This window comes from Syngnathus floridae, chromosome 11, assembly GCF_059516105.1.
Source record: "Syngnathus floridae isolate MCC-2025c chromosome 11, RoL_Sflo_1.0, whole genome shotgun sequence".
NCBI classification, from domain to species: Eukaryota; Metazoa; Chordata; class Actinopteri; order Syngnathiformes; family Syngnathidae; genus Syngnathus; species Syngnathus floridae.
In genome coordinates this window covers 14,050,855-14,068,153 of record NC_142423.1, presented here as the reverse complement: position 1 = coordinate 14,068,153, position 17,299 = coordinate 14,050,855, and the positions used below count along the sequence as shown (strand labels likewise).

General features: G+C 43.4%; 3 protein-coding genes across 5 annotated transcripts in view; 2 read left to right on the top strand and 1 right to left on the bottom strand.

Moving 5' to 3' along the window:
• The window catches only part of phtf1 (putative homeodomain transcription factor 1), a 97,333-nt gene that overhangs the window by 12,344 nt on the left and 67,690 nt on the right, over window positions 1-17,299 (top strand). The gene's annotated exons all lie outside the window — the stretch shown is intronic.
• ora1 (olfactory receptor class A related 1) overlaps window positions 1-17,299 on the top strand; it is a 97,423-nt gene that overhangs the window by 18,136 nt on the left and 61,988 nt on the right. The gene's annotated exons all lie outside the window — the stretch shown is intronic.
• LOC148391309 (plexin-A2-like) overlaps window positions 2,218-17,299 on the bottom strand; it is a 57,842-nt gene continuing 42,760 nt past the window's right edge. The window contains exons 17-32 of the mRNA XM_088389832.1: window positions 15,354-15,447; window positions 14,076-14,318; window positions 12,714-12,857; window positions 11,839-12,073; window positions 11,460-11,602; window positions 10,418-10,686; window positions 9,092-9,158; window positions 8,604-8,750; window positions 7,735-7,894; window positions 7,335-7,438; window positions 7,050-7,146; window positions 6,583-6,782; window positions 6,197-6,366; window positions 5,774-5,986; window positions 5,249-5,399; window positions 2,218-4,808 (exon numbers count right to left, since the gene is read on the bottom strand). Coding sequence (XP_088245958.1) covers window positions 4,713-4,808; window positions 5,249-5,399; window positions 5,774-5,986; window positions 6,197-6,366; window positions 6,583-6,782; window positions 7,050-7,146; window positions 7,335-7,438; window positions 7,735-7,894; window positions 8,604-8,750; window positions 9,092-9,158; window positions 10,418-10,686; window positions 11,460-11,602; window positions 11,839-12,073; window positions 12,714-12,857; window positions 14,076-14,318; window positions 15,354-15,447 — 2,533 coding nt within the window. The 3' untranslated portion in view covers window positions 2,218-4,712. The remainder of the gene's footprint in view (window positions 4,809-5,248; window positions 5,400-5,773; window positions 5,987-6,196; window positions 6,367-6,582; window positions 6,783-7,049; window positions 7,147-7,334; window positions 7,439-7,734; window positions 7,895-8,603; window positions 8,751-9,091; window positions 9,159-10,417; window positions 10,687-11,459; window positions 11,603-11,838; window positions 12,074-12,713; window positions 12,858-14,075; window positions 14,319-15,353; window positions 15,448-17,299) is intronic.

Genomic DNA, 17,299 nt, shown 5'->3' with positions numbered 1-17,299 from the left:
CTTCTACAATAGCGTTGCTAGACAAAGTGCCATGACGTCACCGATTAGTTTCCTAATGGGAATGGACAAAAGGGGCAAAGGTGTTTGGGCCGATAAAGCATCATTGTCGATTATCTTCTTAAATAGATCTGGCAGGAAATTGTCAGCATTCTGATCACTCGGAGAGTTGTCGGGTGGATCCATCGGGAATTTTTTATTTCCCTATTTGGACATCTGGCTCGTGTCCTTGGCAAGAACAAACACTTACTCGGCGTACGGCCCGTTTGATCGTGTGCAGCCTGACAATGCAGCATGCATATTTAATTAGAGCAGCGGGAGGCTGATGCATGCAGACCTGAGCAGCCTCCGGGATGCGTTGGGGCAAAGCTTCAGGCAATGTAAAGCTTAATTGTACAGGAGAGACAAAACAAAGAGCTGGTGTGTGTGTGTGAGTGTGTGTGTGTTTACAAGATGGAGGTTTTCTTTGTCAGTGACTGTTTATACATTAATTGTGTTGTCCTGATCACAATAAAAACTCCTCAAGGCCTTATGTTTACTTGCATTCACCGCTTCGTTAGCCAGCAAACTTGCTGAGACTGAATCAACAGCACCTTCTGCTGGTAGTGGCCTCCATGTAATTGCTATAGTCCTCCTTCCCTCTTGGCCAATTTTCACTGGAGACTGTGTGGTTTGTTTTGTTGGGCCCGACTACAGCGTTTGATATGGTAGACCACCGAATCATGTGGGCTCATTTGCAGCACCGGGTGGCCATGAGTGGTAGAATGGTTTTGATCGTATTTGGCAGGCAGGATTTCTTGTGTTTGTGCTTGAATGATCTGAGTCCCGCTGTCCTATGGTGCGCCGCAGGGTTCAATTTTGGGGCCCCTGCTATTTTCATTGTGTTTGCTGCCCCTGGGCTCCATTTTAAGAAAGTGTGGTACTTTCTTTGCTATGTGCGTGATAGTCACATCTACGTCCACTACGCTTTCTCCGTAAGGCCAATTATACCCCGTCGGGAGGAAAGCAAAAGTTCTTGAATAGAAGTTATTATGTTTGGTCCTAGTGGCCCTTGTACATCTCACCTTATTGATTTGGGCCCCCAGAAACCCAATTTGGTGGTAGTAGTAGGTCAATAAATTGCAACGTTATGTCACAGTCCGGCAAAAGTCAGAACAAAATAGGCTGCTAATAAAAGATTTACCTTGTTTAGTTTTACACTCGATGCATGGACAGGCACTCCCGAGAATATAAAGTATATTTCGTAAATATTATTGCTACATTTAAGTAAACTGCAAATTCTCTGTTCCATCTGTGAAACTGAATATTCCCAACCTTCTGTCTGGGAAAATCAGAGAAAGTGCAATGGAATGTGGATGCAAGTTAAAATTCCATTGCGGGATCTACAGCCACGCAAACCACTCAGTCACTCCCCAATGCTCTGTTTGCCTCCAGGGATAAACATAAATAATGAATTCCTTATAGTAAATGCGGAGGAGTCCTTATACACTGCCCACATGCCACACCAAATATTGTCACAGTACAGTATAGCAAATTATTATTATTTCTCCCCCAGGAAATTGTTCATCACTAACAAAATTCAAAGGGATTTCGTAATTTTCTCCAGGATAGTTCTTTGTTGTTTTACAAGCTTTTGCTCTTCTGTTGTGACACTGCGGCGTACCGTAAGCGCCATGAGTTGTTTGTCATCAGAATGAATTCCTGTCACTCGCAGCCGTGTCGCTTAACATTTGAAAAACAATTGCTGTTTGTTTATTTACCCCCGAGTCATCAAGGAAATTTCACTTCCATGAAAAGATTAGAGTAAAAAAAAACAATCTACCTTCCAACGGATTTGTCCTTGTTAATATCCATTCTCCATTACTTCAAAGGAGGTGACTTCCAATTGACTTTCCAGAAACCATGATAGTCCAAATAAGCCACTATCTCGTTCATGTCCTGTTGTAATTTCAGTAGAGTGGCAGCGTAAGATTTGGTGTACATGTAACAAATCTAGCTGACACATTATACCTTCAATTATCCTTTCCCCAAGTGAATCCGCACGCCAGTGAGATACTCAAATAGTAAGACATAAAGCGTGTCAGCACTAAGATTGGCTTTTGAATTATGCAGAGCAGCTGAGTGGACATTCAATTCCCTCTGTTTTATAGTATGTTGCTTTTTTTTAATGACTTCTTGGTCGGTGTCTGGAAAGGGAACACAAAAGAAAGCAGGCAACAATGAGGATCCTCAGCTGTTCAGTTTAATTTATAACAACAGTAAAAAGTGAATCTTTTGCTTGCAAAATAGGAGTGTTTTCTATGTACAATATTTATACAATAATATATAGTTTAAAAAAACACATCCGACAGTTTATTGCACGACACATTTATAACTTATCAAATCACACATAAAACACATGGGTCCTTTGTCATATTTCAACATTTAACAGGAAATGGAGGCTTTTTTTTTTTTTTTTTTCCTCCTCTCATCTTTTTGTTTTAAATTGACGGTGGGGATCAAGAAAAATAAAAGAAGCCCTCCACATGGACAAGCGTGATGGAGCACACGGAGACATTTGTCATTGTCACAGTTTGGTGCATTGTGAACTGAACCGAAACGGACACTTTCTTCGTGATAAGTTTCGTTATGGCACTCGATAAATACAGCAGCAAAAATGACCACCAGCAGTCGGGTACAAATAAATTAAAAAAAGTGAATCACACAATTAAAGATGGAGACCAGCGGGATGCGAAGCGAGTGAGGTGCAGTCAGGCGGCAGAACGCATCGAATTTACAACCAGCGACTAATGAGCCCACCGCACGTGACATCCATCATCATAGATCCGGCGGGAGCTCTGTGCCATGCAAACGACTCCAAAATTAGCTCTGCAGCCCGTTCATGAGCTTTGTTGTCTAGGTTACTTTTATTAAAGTGGATTTATCGGTCCAACAGCCACCGACACTCAAGTTAATCTTTCCATATTTCTTCACAGGAGCGACAGGTGTTGTTTCCTCACGATGTATTTCGAGTCAAATGTAAACAATGACTGATGAGACGGTTACAAAAAACGAGTAGAAGCTTGCAGGGTCAATATTTTCACCTTTTCCTGCCGTTCAATTTGTTCTCCACTTATCAATGACTGAATTGGTGTGCTATAGATCACTGTATGACCCATTTTTTCAGTGCTGTCATTTATCTGTTTTTTATGCACAAACATGGAGTAATATGAATGTGAAATGTCACTGTGAGAATATTCCTGAAATTGGCTTGCATGGCCCGTGTTTGCACTTTCTCTAGTCTGAAAACAGAAAATGATACATTTACATTTTGCGGGTCATACAGCAGGGCAGTGATTAGCGATTTGTGATTAGCATGGTTTTTTGTTTGAATCTCTGCTCTGGCCTTTGCATGCTTGCGTGGCTTTGCTCCTTCACACTGTGCTGAAATACGTGAGAATTAAAAATATATATATATACTTGATGATTCTATTCAAATGCATTGCACATGAAAGTAAAAACAATTGTACCTAAATGATCGTTTAAAACAAACACTTGTGATGATTAAATGCAAATGTATTGAACCTAAAAGTTAAACACAATAGAACTGGACTTGGGCAGTGATTCCTTCTCATCCCACTAGAGAGAGCCGATGTGGTATTGAGAATAAAGGTCTCACGAGATTTCATGACAAGTCGCATGATGACTTTGATTTTCTCTGGGTACTCATTCATTTGAAAAACATGCATCTAAGGCTCATGGAAGAATTTAAATCGTCCATGGGTGTTATTGTGATGGTGAAGGTGTCTTGGTTCACATGCCTGACTTCCGGTTCGATTGTCACCGACACCGTCATTCGAAGTCTGTCACTATTTGTATCCTGTGATTGATTTGGTGACCAGTTAGTTCATTGTGTAGTCTGGTGAGTGAAATTAGAATCTGCAGCAGTGGAGCTCCTGGCTAATGCATCTGCTTCACAGTCTTAAGATTGAAGGTTTGAATCTTGGCTCCACACATCCATGTTAGGTTCATTGAAGACTCTAAATTGTTCATTGTTGTGAGAGTGAAAAGGTTTTTTTTTTTTGTGACCTTTCATTGGCTGCTAACCAGTCACTCGCCCAGTCATCTGGGATAGGCTCACCCTTTTCACTAATAAGGACAAGTAGAATAGAAAATAGTTAGATGCATGGAAATTAAAATCCACATTTGGTAATATACACAGCGTGAACCTGCTGTTGGCAAAATGCTTAAGTGGCGTCCAGCCTGCGATGCTGAGGCGTACGTTTGGTCACGACAGTCTGCTATTATTAGTCAACAACAAAAGCAGCTCTATTTGTTGATCTTTTGGAGATGAGTTGTCTCTGAGACGAAGCATGATGGCTGCTCCCCAGGAGTTTGAAGCAGGACACTTTTAGACGATGCTTGTGTGTTCCAAGAGAATGGCATTGAACATCATGCTTTGGAATGATCGGCTGTCCGTGGTTGTTTTCTTGCACGTTTTCGTGTGTGTCATTTGCACTAGGTCCATAAAGTTTGCAAGCATCCCTGCATACATTAGTCTCTCCGGCAGACATAAACATGATGTGCCTGCACGTTTGACTGCACTTGCTGGGCGCATGTTACTCCTCCTCTTCCACCTCCTCCTTTCCACCTCAGCATATGCTTGTATTGTGTGTCTGCGTGAACAGCATGTGTGCGTCGGCGTGTGTGCGTATGTACGTATGTTGGCGTACGTCTCAGCTCTCGGCAGACATGGCTGAGATGATCTGCTCCACTTTATATGCCAACTTCTGCTTCTGGGCCTGCTCGTCCTGCTCCAGCGCCTCCGTGATCTAATACACACACACAGACACACAGTTTGCAAGCTCACAAAGTGAAAGCAAAAGATTAGCCAGTTCTAAAATTAAGCCAACATTGCTTTCATCATTGTGAACATCCCAAATTGGTGTTTATATTTGTATAATTTGGCATGTTTATGCTTTTTTATATTCAATACATTGAACCTGTTTGCCAATTCTTATCAGAGAGCACACATGCATGCAGCAAGTGTCGTGTCCAGCCAATGGCTGTGGTGGGAGGCAACAGTGCACCAACCATCGGCCAGTCTGCCCGCTTACAAGCTGCCTAGTTCCCATGGAGACTGACCAGAAAGTTTCTGCTTAGGTAACGACATCAACTCAGTCCAAGAATGGTCAGTGTTGAAAGTTAGCTTAGATGCCATAATGATGCGTGAGTTCATCGTCCCAGTTTTTCAACTTGACGGCGTCCTCACCTCCTGGCTGTATTTGCTGACGTAGCTGTAGATCTCGTGGAGTGCACTGAGGGCATTGAACTCGCTGGAGTGGAGGCGCGCCTGCTCAGCCAGATAGGCATTCATGTCCTGATCGCTGATGGCAGGCAGGCGGTTGATGTCGGCGTAGTACCTGAAAGGGGGCACGCGTAATCTCTGTGTCAGACATAGCCTTCGAGTAGTACGCATCCGGAGTGGCTGATTTACATCGGAGGCGCTAGAGCGGGATAATTGGTGTTTTTAAACAGGTTTGGGTCATAGCATTTTAGAACTTTAATATCAGGCAACCACGTTAATTGAATCAAGCCAACAGTTTCATTGAACATGTTGCAACATGCGTAAAACCGATGCTATTCATAAGTAACATAATGCTGAGATGTTTACATTCATTTTTAATTTGACTCTAATGCGTAAACGATGGCGTGTGTCACACCCACATCCTTTGAAATCATCCGGCTGCTCTTTCTTTTAAGAGCAGTTCATTGACACATTGAAAAAAAATCCTACCTTTCTACCCAGCTTTTGTAATGCGGGATATCCTTGGCGTAGAGCAACTTGGTGGAGGGTGAGTCTTTGCCCAGACGGTGCTCGGAGGTGGAACACGAGTCCATGAAGGTCTGGGCCACCACGGACAGGCAGGCATCTGTGATGCTGCTCTTATGAATGTCGAAGACAAATTGCGGGTTCTTGATCACGTTCACCCAGAAGCGCAGGGGAAGGCTGCACGTAAAAAAAGGAAATCGTTTGGAACAAATATGGATCTATGTAGAGCTTTGTGGAGATGATTCGAATCTAAATATTTATTTAAAGACGAGTGTGAGCAGGCAAACGAGGCATTGCTGTCCTCTCTGCATGTAAATAAGCCCAAAGAGGTGTTCCTGCTGTTGATAATTTACCAGTGGAGGATCACTTGAAAAACACTCCACTCACCAGTTGCTCTTCCAAGTGTGGCGGACATCCGTGTCGTAGATGCCGTGTCTGTCGGCCTGCTCGTCCAGAAAGTCGAACATGTATTTGATGGCGAGCGGCAGGGCTGTGCCCCGGCAGACGGTGCTGAATAGCGTCTCAAACAGGTCATCCACAAATTTCTGCAGCGTGCCCTGCAGTTTGTGAACATTAAGTCCAAATGTGTTGAAATAAGTAAATAAAATGAGGGAATTAATATAATATTGCTAGATAATGGAAAAAGGTAAATAGAATACCATTTAAAAATGTCTAAGAAATTGATACGTAAAGACATAAAATGGAAGCGCAAATCATGAAAAACCAAAATTATTAATACATATTAAATTAATTTAATTATTCGTGATACTTGCCTTTGTCGCCAGAAGCCTGGTAAGGTAAATCTCCGACACCATTTTGCTGCCTCTCTCGCCTTCCTTCTGGTCTCCGTGCTCGTGGTTCTTGACCAAGTGCCAAACTTTGACCCCGCTCTCCAAGTCGGGGGTCAGCATGGGCACGCGGGAGTGTGGGCTGTCAGGGCTGGTGGGCGTGGAGCGGAAGGGGATATCCACGCCTGGAGGGTCATTTGGAGCGACAGTTGACATTTTGTTCTCTGAATGGTCTCATTGACATTGTTGTGGTGTCGTCATAGCGATGGGATTTCTCGATTTGACCGTGTCGGAGTTCTTACTCTGCGCCATTCAAAAGTTTCAACCAAAATCCCCCAGTTGATTTTAAATATAGCTTCATCTTGTCAGTTCAATGTTGTTTGAAGCGACAAATACTGCTGCATGACTATAATATTGTAGAAATGTATTTGTAATTGATTGACAGTACTGACCATATCTGCTGATACTTCTCGGGAAGCTGGCCGAGCACGGGATGTTGAATAACGACATCTGTTTGGGCACCAAAGCCACCACGCAGCGATCTGTCACCTGTAAAGTCAAATGTTGGGATTTTTTCACTTTTGATGTCTGTTTCGGCATGCTGCTAAATGATAACGGGTGTACGGCCTTGTTTAGCCCCTACTGTAAGGAAAAAAATCTTTAGAAATGCTTAAGATGTCTAAATCAGGGCACAGATTCTTTAGGCTGGTTCCATTGGAATTTTTTTTTTTCTTCACCTGGTAGTGGAGTAGTGTGTTGAGTCTTTTCCAATCACCCTCGATCTTCGTGGTGATGTCTTCATCTTGAAGAACTACACGTGCCGTCCTGCCCTGACGCCACTCTGCGGGTGCCGAGAAAATCAATTCAGAAATTCAGATGTGATCTCACAACTACGAATTGACTCCATCGTTGCTGTACTTGTACGTCAAGTCGAAACACGGCTTAAAAAAATAATGACGATACAAACTGTACAGTAATATTCGTGTGTGCCTTGAAGAAATATTTAGTTCATTTTAAAATGGAACCTCAAACCATACACTATGTAAAGTTGCACCAATACTATGAAACTATGAATGCTTCCTTCTGAGTGCATCAAGAAGGGCTAGTGGAGGAATTTCGAGTGTCCAGGATTCTCACCAAGGTCCATGTCGTTTGCTCGGGGTCGCTGGGAGCAGGGCATGTTCTTGTACACGGCGTCGAGTATCTTCTCCTTCACCTGGCTAATGGTGTCGCAGTTGAGCACCTTGACGGCGATCTCTGGACTGTTCTCGTTGTCCGGGTTCACGCAGCTCAGCGTCTGGCCGAGACAGGGCAGAAAGAGGCGGCTATTACTCCCCGGCTAAGTCCTTTTCATTAGCCGCTCCTCTTCAGAGTGTCCCGATAGAGGAGATCTCAGGGGCAGAAATGTAATTTCACACCTCCGGGATGTGGCTGCACAGCTTTGGCAGTGGCTTTAAACAAGTAATGAGACACTCTCCGACTGCCTGACACCGTGATCACAGAGGTGTCATCCTGTCGCCAGCGGAAACTTTAAGCCTTGGGGAAAAGTTAGTTCTACTGATGGACCAAAGAGGCAGCCTCATATTAAGCGAGCCATCAGACCGTTTCAACATTGCGAAAACGTTGCCGAATTAGCCAGCAAGCTGCCAGAACCACTTTCATCCTCTTTCTGTGTCATTATTTGCAATTTAGTAAGTAGGCAAACCCAGACCTTTTGCTTTGGTCAATGACAAATTTCTTGAGAGAAAGAAAAGCCCACACAACCTAGATAGGAGACTTTTTGAATTCTTATCGAAAGGTCTCGCTAACCTTGGCATTAAACTCAAATGAAAAGCAAAATTGTCACTTTTATGACGCTTGCCTGCTCTTGTGCTTCTGTAATTTCTTTTTACTCTTTGTAAATTCCGTCTGCGTGTGTGTCTAAACTCCATGCAGGGAAACAAACCTGGACGTGAACCACCGAAATCTGAATTAAGCTGTGAATTAGTTTTGCCTTTGTCACTCACCAGCGTTTTATATTCCGTCTGCTGGCGGATGAGTTTGTCCTCACTGAGGGAGTAGCGGGCTTCGCCGGTGATTGCGTCAATGGGTCCCTTCTCCATTTGCTGTTTGATGGCACAGAACAGCATGAAGAGGGGCTCTCCGGCAGACTCCTTTTGGTTTTGGAGGGAGGGGTGTGAGGAAAAAGACAGGCAGAAGAGATAGAAAAGGAAAGGAAGTAGGTGAGGTGAGATGATTAGATTCTCAACATTGAAAAGGACTGAATCCTGTGATTTCTAAGAAAACTAAGCCATTCATGACATCAACATATTGACTGCTGGGAAAACTGAAAATGTTTTGCCTCTTTTCTGAACTGTTTTCAGCTGAATACTAATCTAGTCATTCTCAAACTAAAAAGCATCGCAGCCCTATTTGAAACCTGCGATATGAAATATGAACGTACAGAACTGATAGTAACGAGTCCTGCTTAGTTGTACGAGAATTGTTTTATCACCTTGAGAAATTTGTGGAGTAGGAAGGCAAACCAGTTTGTCAGCATCTTCTCCGCCACCGACTCAGTTCTGCAAAGCAAAAAGGGGTCTTAGTATTTTCAGTTCATTTTTTTGTAACTCAACCAAGAAGGGCCTGACAGTGTCTGAGCCTGTGGGATGAAAATAATATCCTTAATCCATTTGCTGGGCCGAAGAAGAGCAAGAGTTGGATGGAATGACATCCTCTGCTGAAAGGACAGACATGCGTGGCCACTTGGCTGCTTGAACATGTGTCCACATGTCTTTGCACGCTGTGTTTACTTGTTTTTAATGAGCTCCGCTTCAGATTGACGGAGCCCCTGAGGTGAAGAAATGAGTTATTAAGTATTCAGCAGACCGGCCTCGCCGCTGGGAAAACAATCTGGATATAGCCGAAGAGGTGTGAAGAAAGGTGACAGCGGAAGCAGTGGACGAATATTTCATGAGTGGCACATGGAAGATAAGCCAGACTGACAAGGACTCTGCCGCCGCTGTTCTCGTTCTTCCCCATTAGGTTGTCATTCTGTTCCAGTCCGCCCTGACTCTTTCCATCACTGGAACCGTCACTGTCTTTCACTTGTCTGCTGAGGCGCCTCGACATCTTGGGTTCTGAAATGGCGGTTACGCATATCTGAAGAGTAGCTGGGCTGCCTTAAACCTGACCTAGTTACTCATCCATCAGAAGCGCATGGAAAGGGTCTAGACTCCAAAGAACAATGCATGATGAATTATCAATGCTAAAAAATGAGTGGAGCTTAAACAGGCGTGTTTAGAATATGTATGAGTCCGTCCCAGGACGACCCTCGTTAGAATAGCATACTTGCAATTTACGTGGTAGACGGTATAAATGTATCCGACAGCATTTATATTTTTTACACTTAGGACCTCGGTGTGAAAACAACTTTAAGTATGTCTGACCACCAGCTCCGAAGGAAGATCAAGAGTAGTCGGAGAAGCCATGTTAATGACTAAGCTACTGTGAAATGTAAAGTAGTGAACACAGGACACATGGAAAAGTCTCAAAGACCGATTTCAGAGACTGAACAGGGAGTTGGACAAATTGGACAAGTCGTCAAACAGTCGTTTGACAAACTCTGAATTCAATATTCGCCCCAGTTGGAAGCAGGTTTAGGCTACAAAATGGGGCCAGGGAGGGCCCAATATCTTTGTTAATATGTCAGCGATGTATCATGATTGGTGGAACATTTAGATATTCATTTTTTTAAAATAAGAAATAATATAAAATGGGAAATGTCAGTTCACATGATTCTATTTTGCTATTTCCCCTTAAATGCAGTAGACTGATTTACCTCCGCAACAGCAGCTTGGGGTGATTCTTGCTTTCCAAATTGCGTTCTATCAGGTCTGAGAGCAGGTGTTTGAGAATATCGGTGGCGTACTCCAGCCGTCCCTGCAGCGCCGTCATGATGAGAGAGGCCACGTAGCCTCGGTCCCGCATGGAGAATGAGCGTTGCATCTCCAGCGTGCGAATGAATGTGAGCAGGAAGACTTTATTGTTCAGCAGCTGTGCAAACTGCTTCAAGGCTTTCTCCACACTCGCCTGTCCGCTCCCCGGCACCTGCGCACATCATCCCGTCGCGCCTTTTTAGATGAAATAGCATGAATTGGTTACAGAAGCCTTTCAGAGCTTTTGATTTATGCCAGAGATAAATCGCAACGTAAATCTCTCAGGAAGGTGACAACATATTGCATGAGACTGTAAAAATAGTGGTTTGTAATCAGTTGGGATGGACATCTTTGTAATGTTGTGATGTGCCTGTGTTCTCTTAAGAATTTCAAGAGCCTGTGAGGTGAATTTGGAGATTATACATCTTTGAAGATAATTGCTGGAAAGGTGTGAGAATGTCCATAGACAATTGTGGAGGTTTTTCACCAGTTAGTGTCTTGATTCCACACATGGGGCTTTTTTAATGCGGCACCATCGACTGGTTTGGAAGCTTGTGACACTTGTGGGCAAAAGGCCACTCTCCTATTTATTAATCATTGTTAATCCTTCTAAACAGACTTGGTATTTCCCCCAAAATGCATAAACAAGGGATAAACGTATCAAGTCTGTCTAAAAATATCTACAAAAAGTATCTTTTGAAAAGTTTTGATGGATTGGCGGTTGCGGTGGATGATTTGACTGCGCTGCTGAGAGTCGGTGAGGCAGCAAATTCCACCAGCTGCTGCGACATGAAACAAACCCAAGACAAACTGCCAAGCGCCAGCTCGCGTTTGCTTACGCCGCTCTGTTTGACAGCACTTTGACGGCCGAGGCCTCAAGCTGTCTCCTCGATTGTATACCGGTGAATTAAGGTCGAGATGGGAGTGACCTTGGATGAATCTCACCTCCAGGTCTCTGAGCACAGGGTGATCGTCAATGCCAGGGAAGAGAACCCTCATAGCATAAGTGCGGTAGTCCAGGTAGGGAATGCCTGCCCGGTCCAGATCGCTTGTCAGTTCGTTGATGTCTGTCTGCAACTCTGCGAAGGCTTCACAAAGCGTTGAAATACCGTCAGTATTTTGGGAATTCAACTGATGACATCATGCTAGACAATCACAAGCCCCTTTTTACACTGCCTGTAAAAGAATCTTGGTAACAACCCAACCCAGCAGCAAATAAAAATGTCCGTTAATGCAAATGTATCATGCTTGACAAATGACTAGTTTCCTAAGAGTCAGGGTTTTGGTGCCATTGTCGCGTTTAGTCAACGTGTGCATTCCTCACCCTCCTTGCACTCCAGAGCCACTCGAGACTCCAGGTTGTCCATTTGCAACTGCAGCCTCTTTAGCGTCAAGTCGTTCTCATGCGACTTCCGCCTGTAGGCGAGCAGTACGATCACCACCACCACAAGAAGCAGCCCGCCTCCTGCAGTGATGCTCATGATGGCGGGCAGCGTGAGAAGGCTGTCAGAGCGGATGTGGACTTCTCCTGGAGAGATGTGAAGTCCTCCCACTTGGACCTGGACAAGAAAATATAGAATATATTTTTCCCCTCGTAGTTGGAGAAGAGATATTTGGCACAAACATGGCACTGCTCGTCCATCAAATGTCTTCAGTTAAACCCAGAGCCTCAGACGTGGAGTGAATTATGAATAGCAATAAAAAAAAGTCCAGAAAAAAGGCTTCAAGAGCCTAATAATGCTGAGGTTTTATTGTTTTTTCCGCTTTGCAACCATAGACCACTTGGTCGTAAGAACCCTCTCCTCTATGGCCGTGCTTGGATTCTTTATTGACTATCAACTTTAAAAAAAATCCCCTTGGAAACTAAAAATTTAAGATGCTGCCTTGCAGGAGAAATACAAGCCAGCCATGTATCGTTTCTTTAGCCTGTGGCCTTGTAGTCTTTAGAAAACTTTTAAGTCGCTGGAGATTTGTTTTCTTGCTGTTGTGGTTTTCAAGCCTCTTCCCCAATTTGTGCAAGGGCGCCTGTCAATAATTCTGCAGGGCAAAGTGCTGTTGCAATTGGTTGGCAAGTGGACCATAAATGACACACAATGACAAGCGACAAAGCCTTTTGCTGACCCAAACTCACTCACCGACATGACAAATGGGCGCTGACCCACATCCACACCGTGCAAGCAATGACATGTTAAGACTGACCAAGACTTTGTGCTGGCCGGTGAGGTTTGGCGGCTCGCAGAGCAACTGGGTGTCGGACACTGTGAGGGAGCAGGGCGTGTCCCCGATCAGCACCGTGTAGTTCAGCCGAGCACCTCCCGACGCCGACGGCACCAAGTTACGACCCTGCGTTACCCAAAAGAGAGAAATGAGAAAATTGCTGAACAGCACCAAGATTTTTCTCACTGTGCAGCAGACATAACCCAGGGCTGCTAATTTGATTACTGCTGAATTGCATTAGCATACAAATGATCATTGCGGATGAGAATTTATTTATAATTCTTCCAAACCTATTGTGCAAAATGAAAGACCCCTTTAATTGAATGTTGTTCACGATGTTCCGATTTTAAATCAATGTTTTCAATGGAAATTTCCGCTAATTCTCTTCAGCTTGGAAAATATCTCCAGATTGTACAAAGTGTTCCCTGATCCTTAAAGATCCTTAAAAGTCTATATTTCTAGATAAATCTAAATAGGTTTAGTACATGATGAATATGAATTCATGACACTAAGAAACAAAAAATACTGCAAGCCAAAATGGACGGCAATTACGAATGACCAGCTGCTATTGGTCTTAGACACTTTTTGTGAGAGATGTGTGATCCAGAGAAAGCAGCCAATTATGTTGTGAGCCTGAAACACCAATGCAAGATGATTCAATTGGATTAGGCGTATTGATCCTTAAAAGGACACTCTGATAGTCTAGCAACATAATGCATCTTTAGGCCTTTACTGTCATCAGTGATGGGAAAAGCACTCAACTGATCAATATTTTCATTGCAGACTTTTTTTGTTGACCAGTGAACAAATGATGACCATATTGTTACTTTTATTTTCAATTAAGGATGTTTTAACTTCTCTATTGTGGATATATTCGGGTAGTCCACGTCTACCGTGTGTCTGGTAAATTTTGTGGCATAAAGATCGAAATTGAAAACATAAGGCTAACCCAAGGACAATTTTGATTATATATTACCAACTCTGCAGTTACCAAGCAACCTGCTTGATCGATGGATGGAATAGCACAATGGATAAGATAATGTCAAAGTTGGTTTGTGGATTAAATTGTTTTTTTGGTGCAGTAGATTTAAAAACGCACAAAACCTTACATACTTGTAAGCATATACGTAAACATCTAATATCCCTAAACACAATCGACGAGTCTATTTTTAATTCCTGTGTAACCTGCAAATCACCAAACCTCTAACCTTCAAATTTAAACGCTTACCCTTTAACCCCAGTTGTCACTTAGACTCCAACTCTGACCCAACCCTAACCCAAAACATAACTAACTCTGAATCTCACCATTGGTTTACGTCATCAAATGACTAGATCAATACGCACTTTTAGAATGATGGGCGAGCCCGGTTTCTGCTCCAGGATGCCAGACAGACTGAGGGGCTCCAAGTAGGGGTTGGGGTAGTAGACGAAGCTGCTGTTGCTGTAGGTGAGCAGTGCTTGAACGTTGTTGAAAACAAAGCCAAACTCATCCACGTGCTTGACGCTCTCCGCTTGGCCGCCGTCGTATTCCAACTGCAGCGACGGAGCGAAGCAGCTGATGGTGGTGGTGTTCAGCACTTTGCACACCTGCGCATGAAGCAGATTCAAATCCATTTTTTGAAGTTAGCCTTGAGCAATATATTGTATGGCATCATATTAGCATGTGTGCGTATTCAAGGTGACTTCCAAGCAACTGTTTTGATCTCTTCATTCACGCTTATCTGACAGAAGCGTCATTGTCCAAATGCTGATAACCGCTTTCAGAAAGATGTCCGTCACGGATATTCTTATCGCTAACTCATTACTTTCCCCATTAAACTACTCAAAATCTATTTGACCTTAAAGTTTCAACTGTGCAGGCTGAATAATAAATGTCAAAGCATTTTTTTTTCTCCCCAATTGTTATCTCAGCTTTCACACCAAATGGTTTCAAGTTGCCGTCGTTTTATTTCAAAGCCTTTTTTTTTCGTCGGGCGTGCTGTGTTGTAGAGATATTTACGATAGAACCGCCACCCTCATTAAATTCGTCTGCGACCCTCTTTCTAGCCAGTCGATATGTGTCAAAGGTCGACTATAAGCCTCGCTCAGATTGCAGTGCTGCCAGCGCTTCTGTCAAACATGCAGTTTTAATTTAGCAGCTCAAATCCCAGGCAAGCATCATTAACACACCATTTAATTGGCTCGGAGCGGAGCACTGTCTGGACATATTATAGCGCAGTTTAGCAGCTTCACTTATATTTGTCTCATCATGTGTCTGGGGTCATGATGAAAACTGGACGACACTGAGGACTACCTCAACACCAATTATTTCATGGTATTTAACTTTCTTCTCAACTATATACTCATGCAGTTGTTAAAAATGTGCTTACTTGATATTTACAAAGTCACATTTGGGAGTTCCACTTTGTTAGCTTTAAGTCAAGCCACTTTGACTCTTTAGTAAGACAAAAGAAATCAAATTCTAGAAAATGCAAGCAAGTCAAATAAGCTATAATGAGTTGCACGTTGAAAAGCAGGTTTAGCTGTGCCTCTCGCGCAGCTTGAAATCTCCTTTAAACATCGGTCAAACGTAAACAACTTGATTAGAAGTTCAATGCAGCACATTAGGCGTGTCTCACTCACATTGACAGACTCGTGGCCAGCGTATTTGACTCGGACTCTCGGCTCCTGCACCACGTCCAGGTTGGTCCCGGTCACCGTCAGTGTGGTGTGGCCACTGCGTGGAAAGAAAGAGCGCTGATTATCGGTCCAAGATCCCAATCATGCTGCTCCAAACTGTTTTGCTAATTAGAGTGACTAAAGCAGACAAATGCGTCTGGCTTGCAAGGTTTCTAACCCAATACTTTCCTCAGAATCAGCGAGAGGAGACATTTGGAGAAGCCGGCAAAGAGCCGAGCTCTTTGTTATTGGGCGGGAGTGTCGGATCAAACGGACAAAACCATCTGGCTTCTATTTTTGTATTCAGCGGCTCGTATGCAGAAGCTGCTTGTTGACATATCCGTATGTGCGTGATGAGGTTACAATGAACAAGTCACTCTGATCTTTTGCATAAACCTGCGTAGCGGCGTGATCTTACAGCACCGTTTGTGAAAACTCAAACCGGAGAGGAGAATTGAACATGTTCACTGTGATGGCGTGCCAAAACCGGTCTGCTCGCACTTCAAAGGCCGGAGCTAAGCTGGCGTAGGCTTACGGTGGCACCGCTGTGCATCCGAGATGAGAGGTCTTGATTGCAAAGCTCCTTCCCGATAAGTCATTGTCTCTCCTTAGTCTTAATCAGCAGGGAAATTGCATCCGACAATCCCAACTGAGTCCAAGTCTTTATCTAGTAACAGGTTTCTTCAACAAACTTCAACAATCAAATCACTCCGATCATGATCAATAAAATAGCTGTCCGGCAATCCTCGGGATGTTAATCACAGGACGATCAAATGACAGCAAATGTCAAGTAGTGTTTGTCAATATCTTACAACCTTTGTTCTTTTAATGAGCTCTATCGTAGCATTCATGTTTGACCGGAAAAATAATTAATTGCGTCATGCATGCGGTACAGAATAATGCAAAGCTGGTTTTTGTACGAAGTGGTGGGGGGCTTAAGTGTGCCATGGAAGAACCTTTGAAAATGTCTTCTCGAACTGCACTGTCCGTTCATCATATTTAATATAGCAGGAAAACAGAAAGAGTGGCATGCAGCACTTATCTTTTTACCAGTTCACTCTTTGATGGATGATTGCTGACTGCTGTGTGACGTTGTCGTTATGCAATGGGCATATGTGCGATGAATTAAAAATGTCCTTTTTAAGTATGATTTTCCCTCGATGCATAAATGTTTCCTCGCTCTGTCTGTTTGCATCCTTGGCAAAAGCGAAAGAACATAATGCACTGTACATCGAATGTCACATTTGCTGCAGATAAACAAGTTGGAAATATTCTTTGAGTGGAATAGACTTCATAAACATTTGTAGCCCAGTAGTGACTGCTTAACTTTGACTGTGAACTTAAATCTTGAGAGGTTGTGTTGACAGTGTAGAACGTTTTCAAACTTATACTCGTCAGTGCATGCTTTGAGATTGGCCCAGTGAGAAAAGGAAATGTCTCGACTCGTCCCCGTAAACCAACTGGCGTTTGTTTTTGCACTTCTCATCAACTTGGGGCCCATTTTCAATTTGTCTCTTTGCTCATTTCGCCACGCTCCTCTAATTAAACAACATATTCAGCGCACAAACACGAGTTGCGAGAGCCCCGCGGAGCTACGACAATTCATGAAACATTTCGCAACTGAAATTAGCAGTTTGCCTGCGAGCACGGCTTGCAAATCCTTTTTGTGCAAGGTGCCCCTGAATTTTAGATCGTCTGAGCTGAGCTGATCTCCCCAACCTTCATAAGTCAGAAGAGGTAGAGGCATGCAAGTTGATCGGGGGGTTGTACATGACAAATAATGATTTGGAAATCTTATTTGGTCCAATTTTTAACTTTAGTTTTTCTTGCCTTTCTTAGTAATCTTTGTAAATATCTTCATACTCCAAGGTTGCTGACAATTGGTTAAATTTTTTTTCATGACTGTTAGT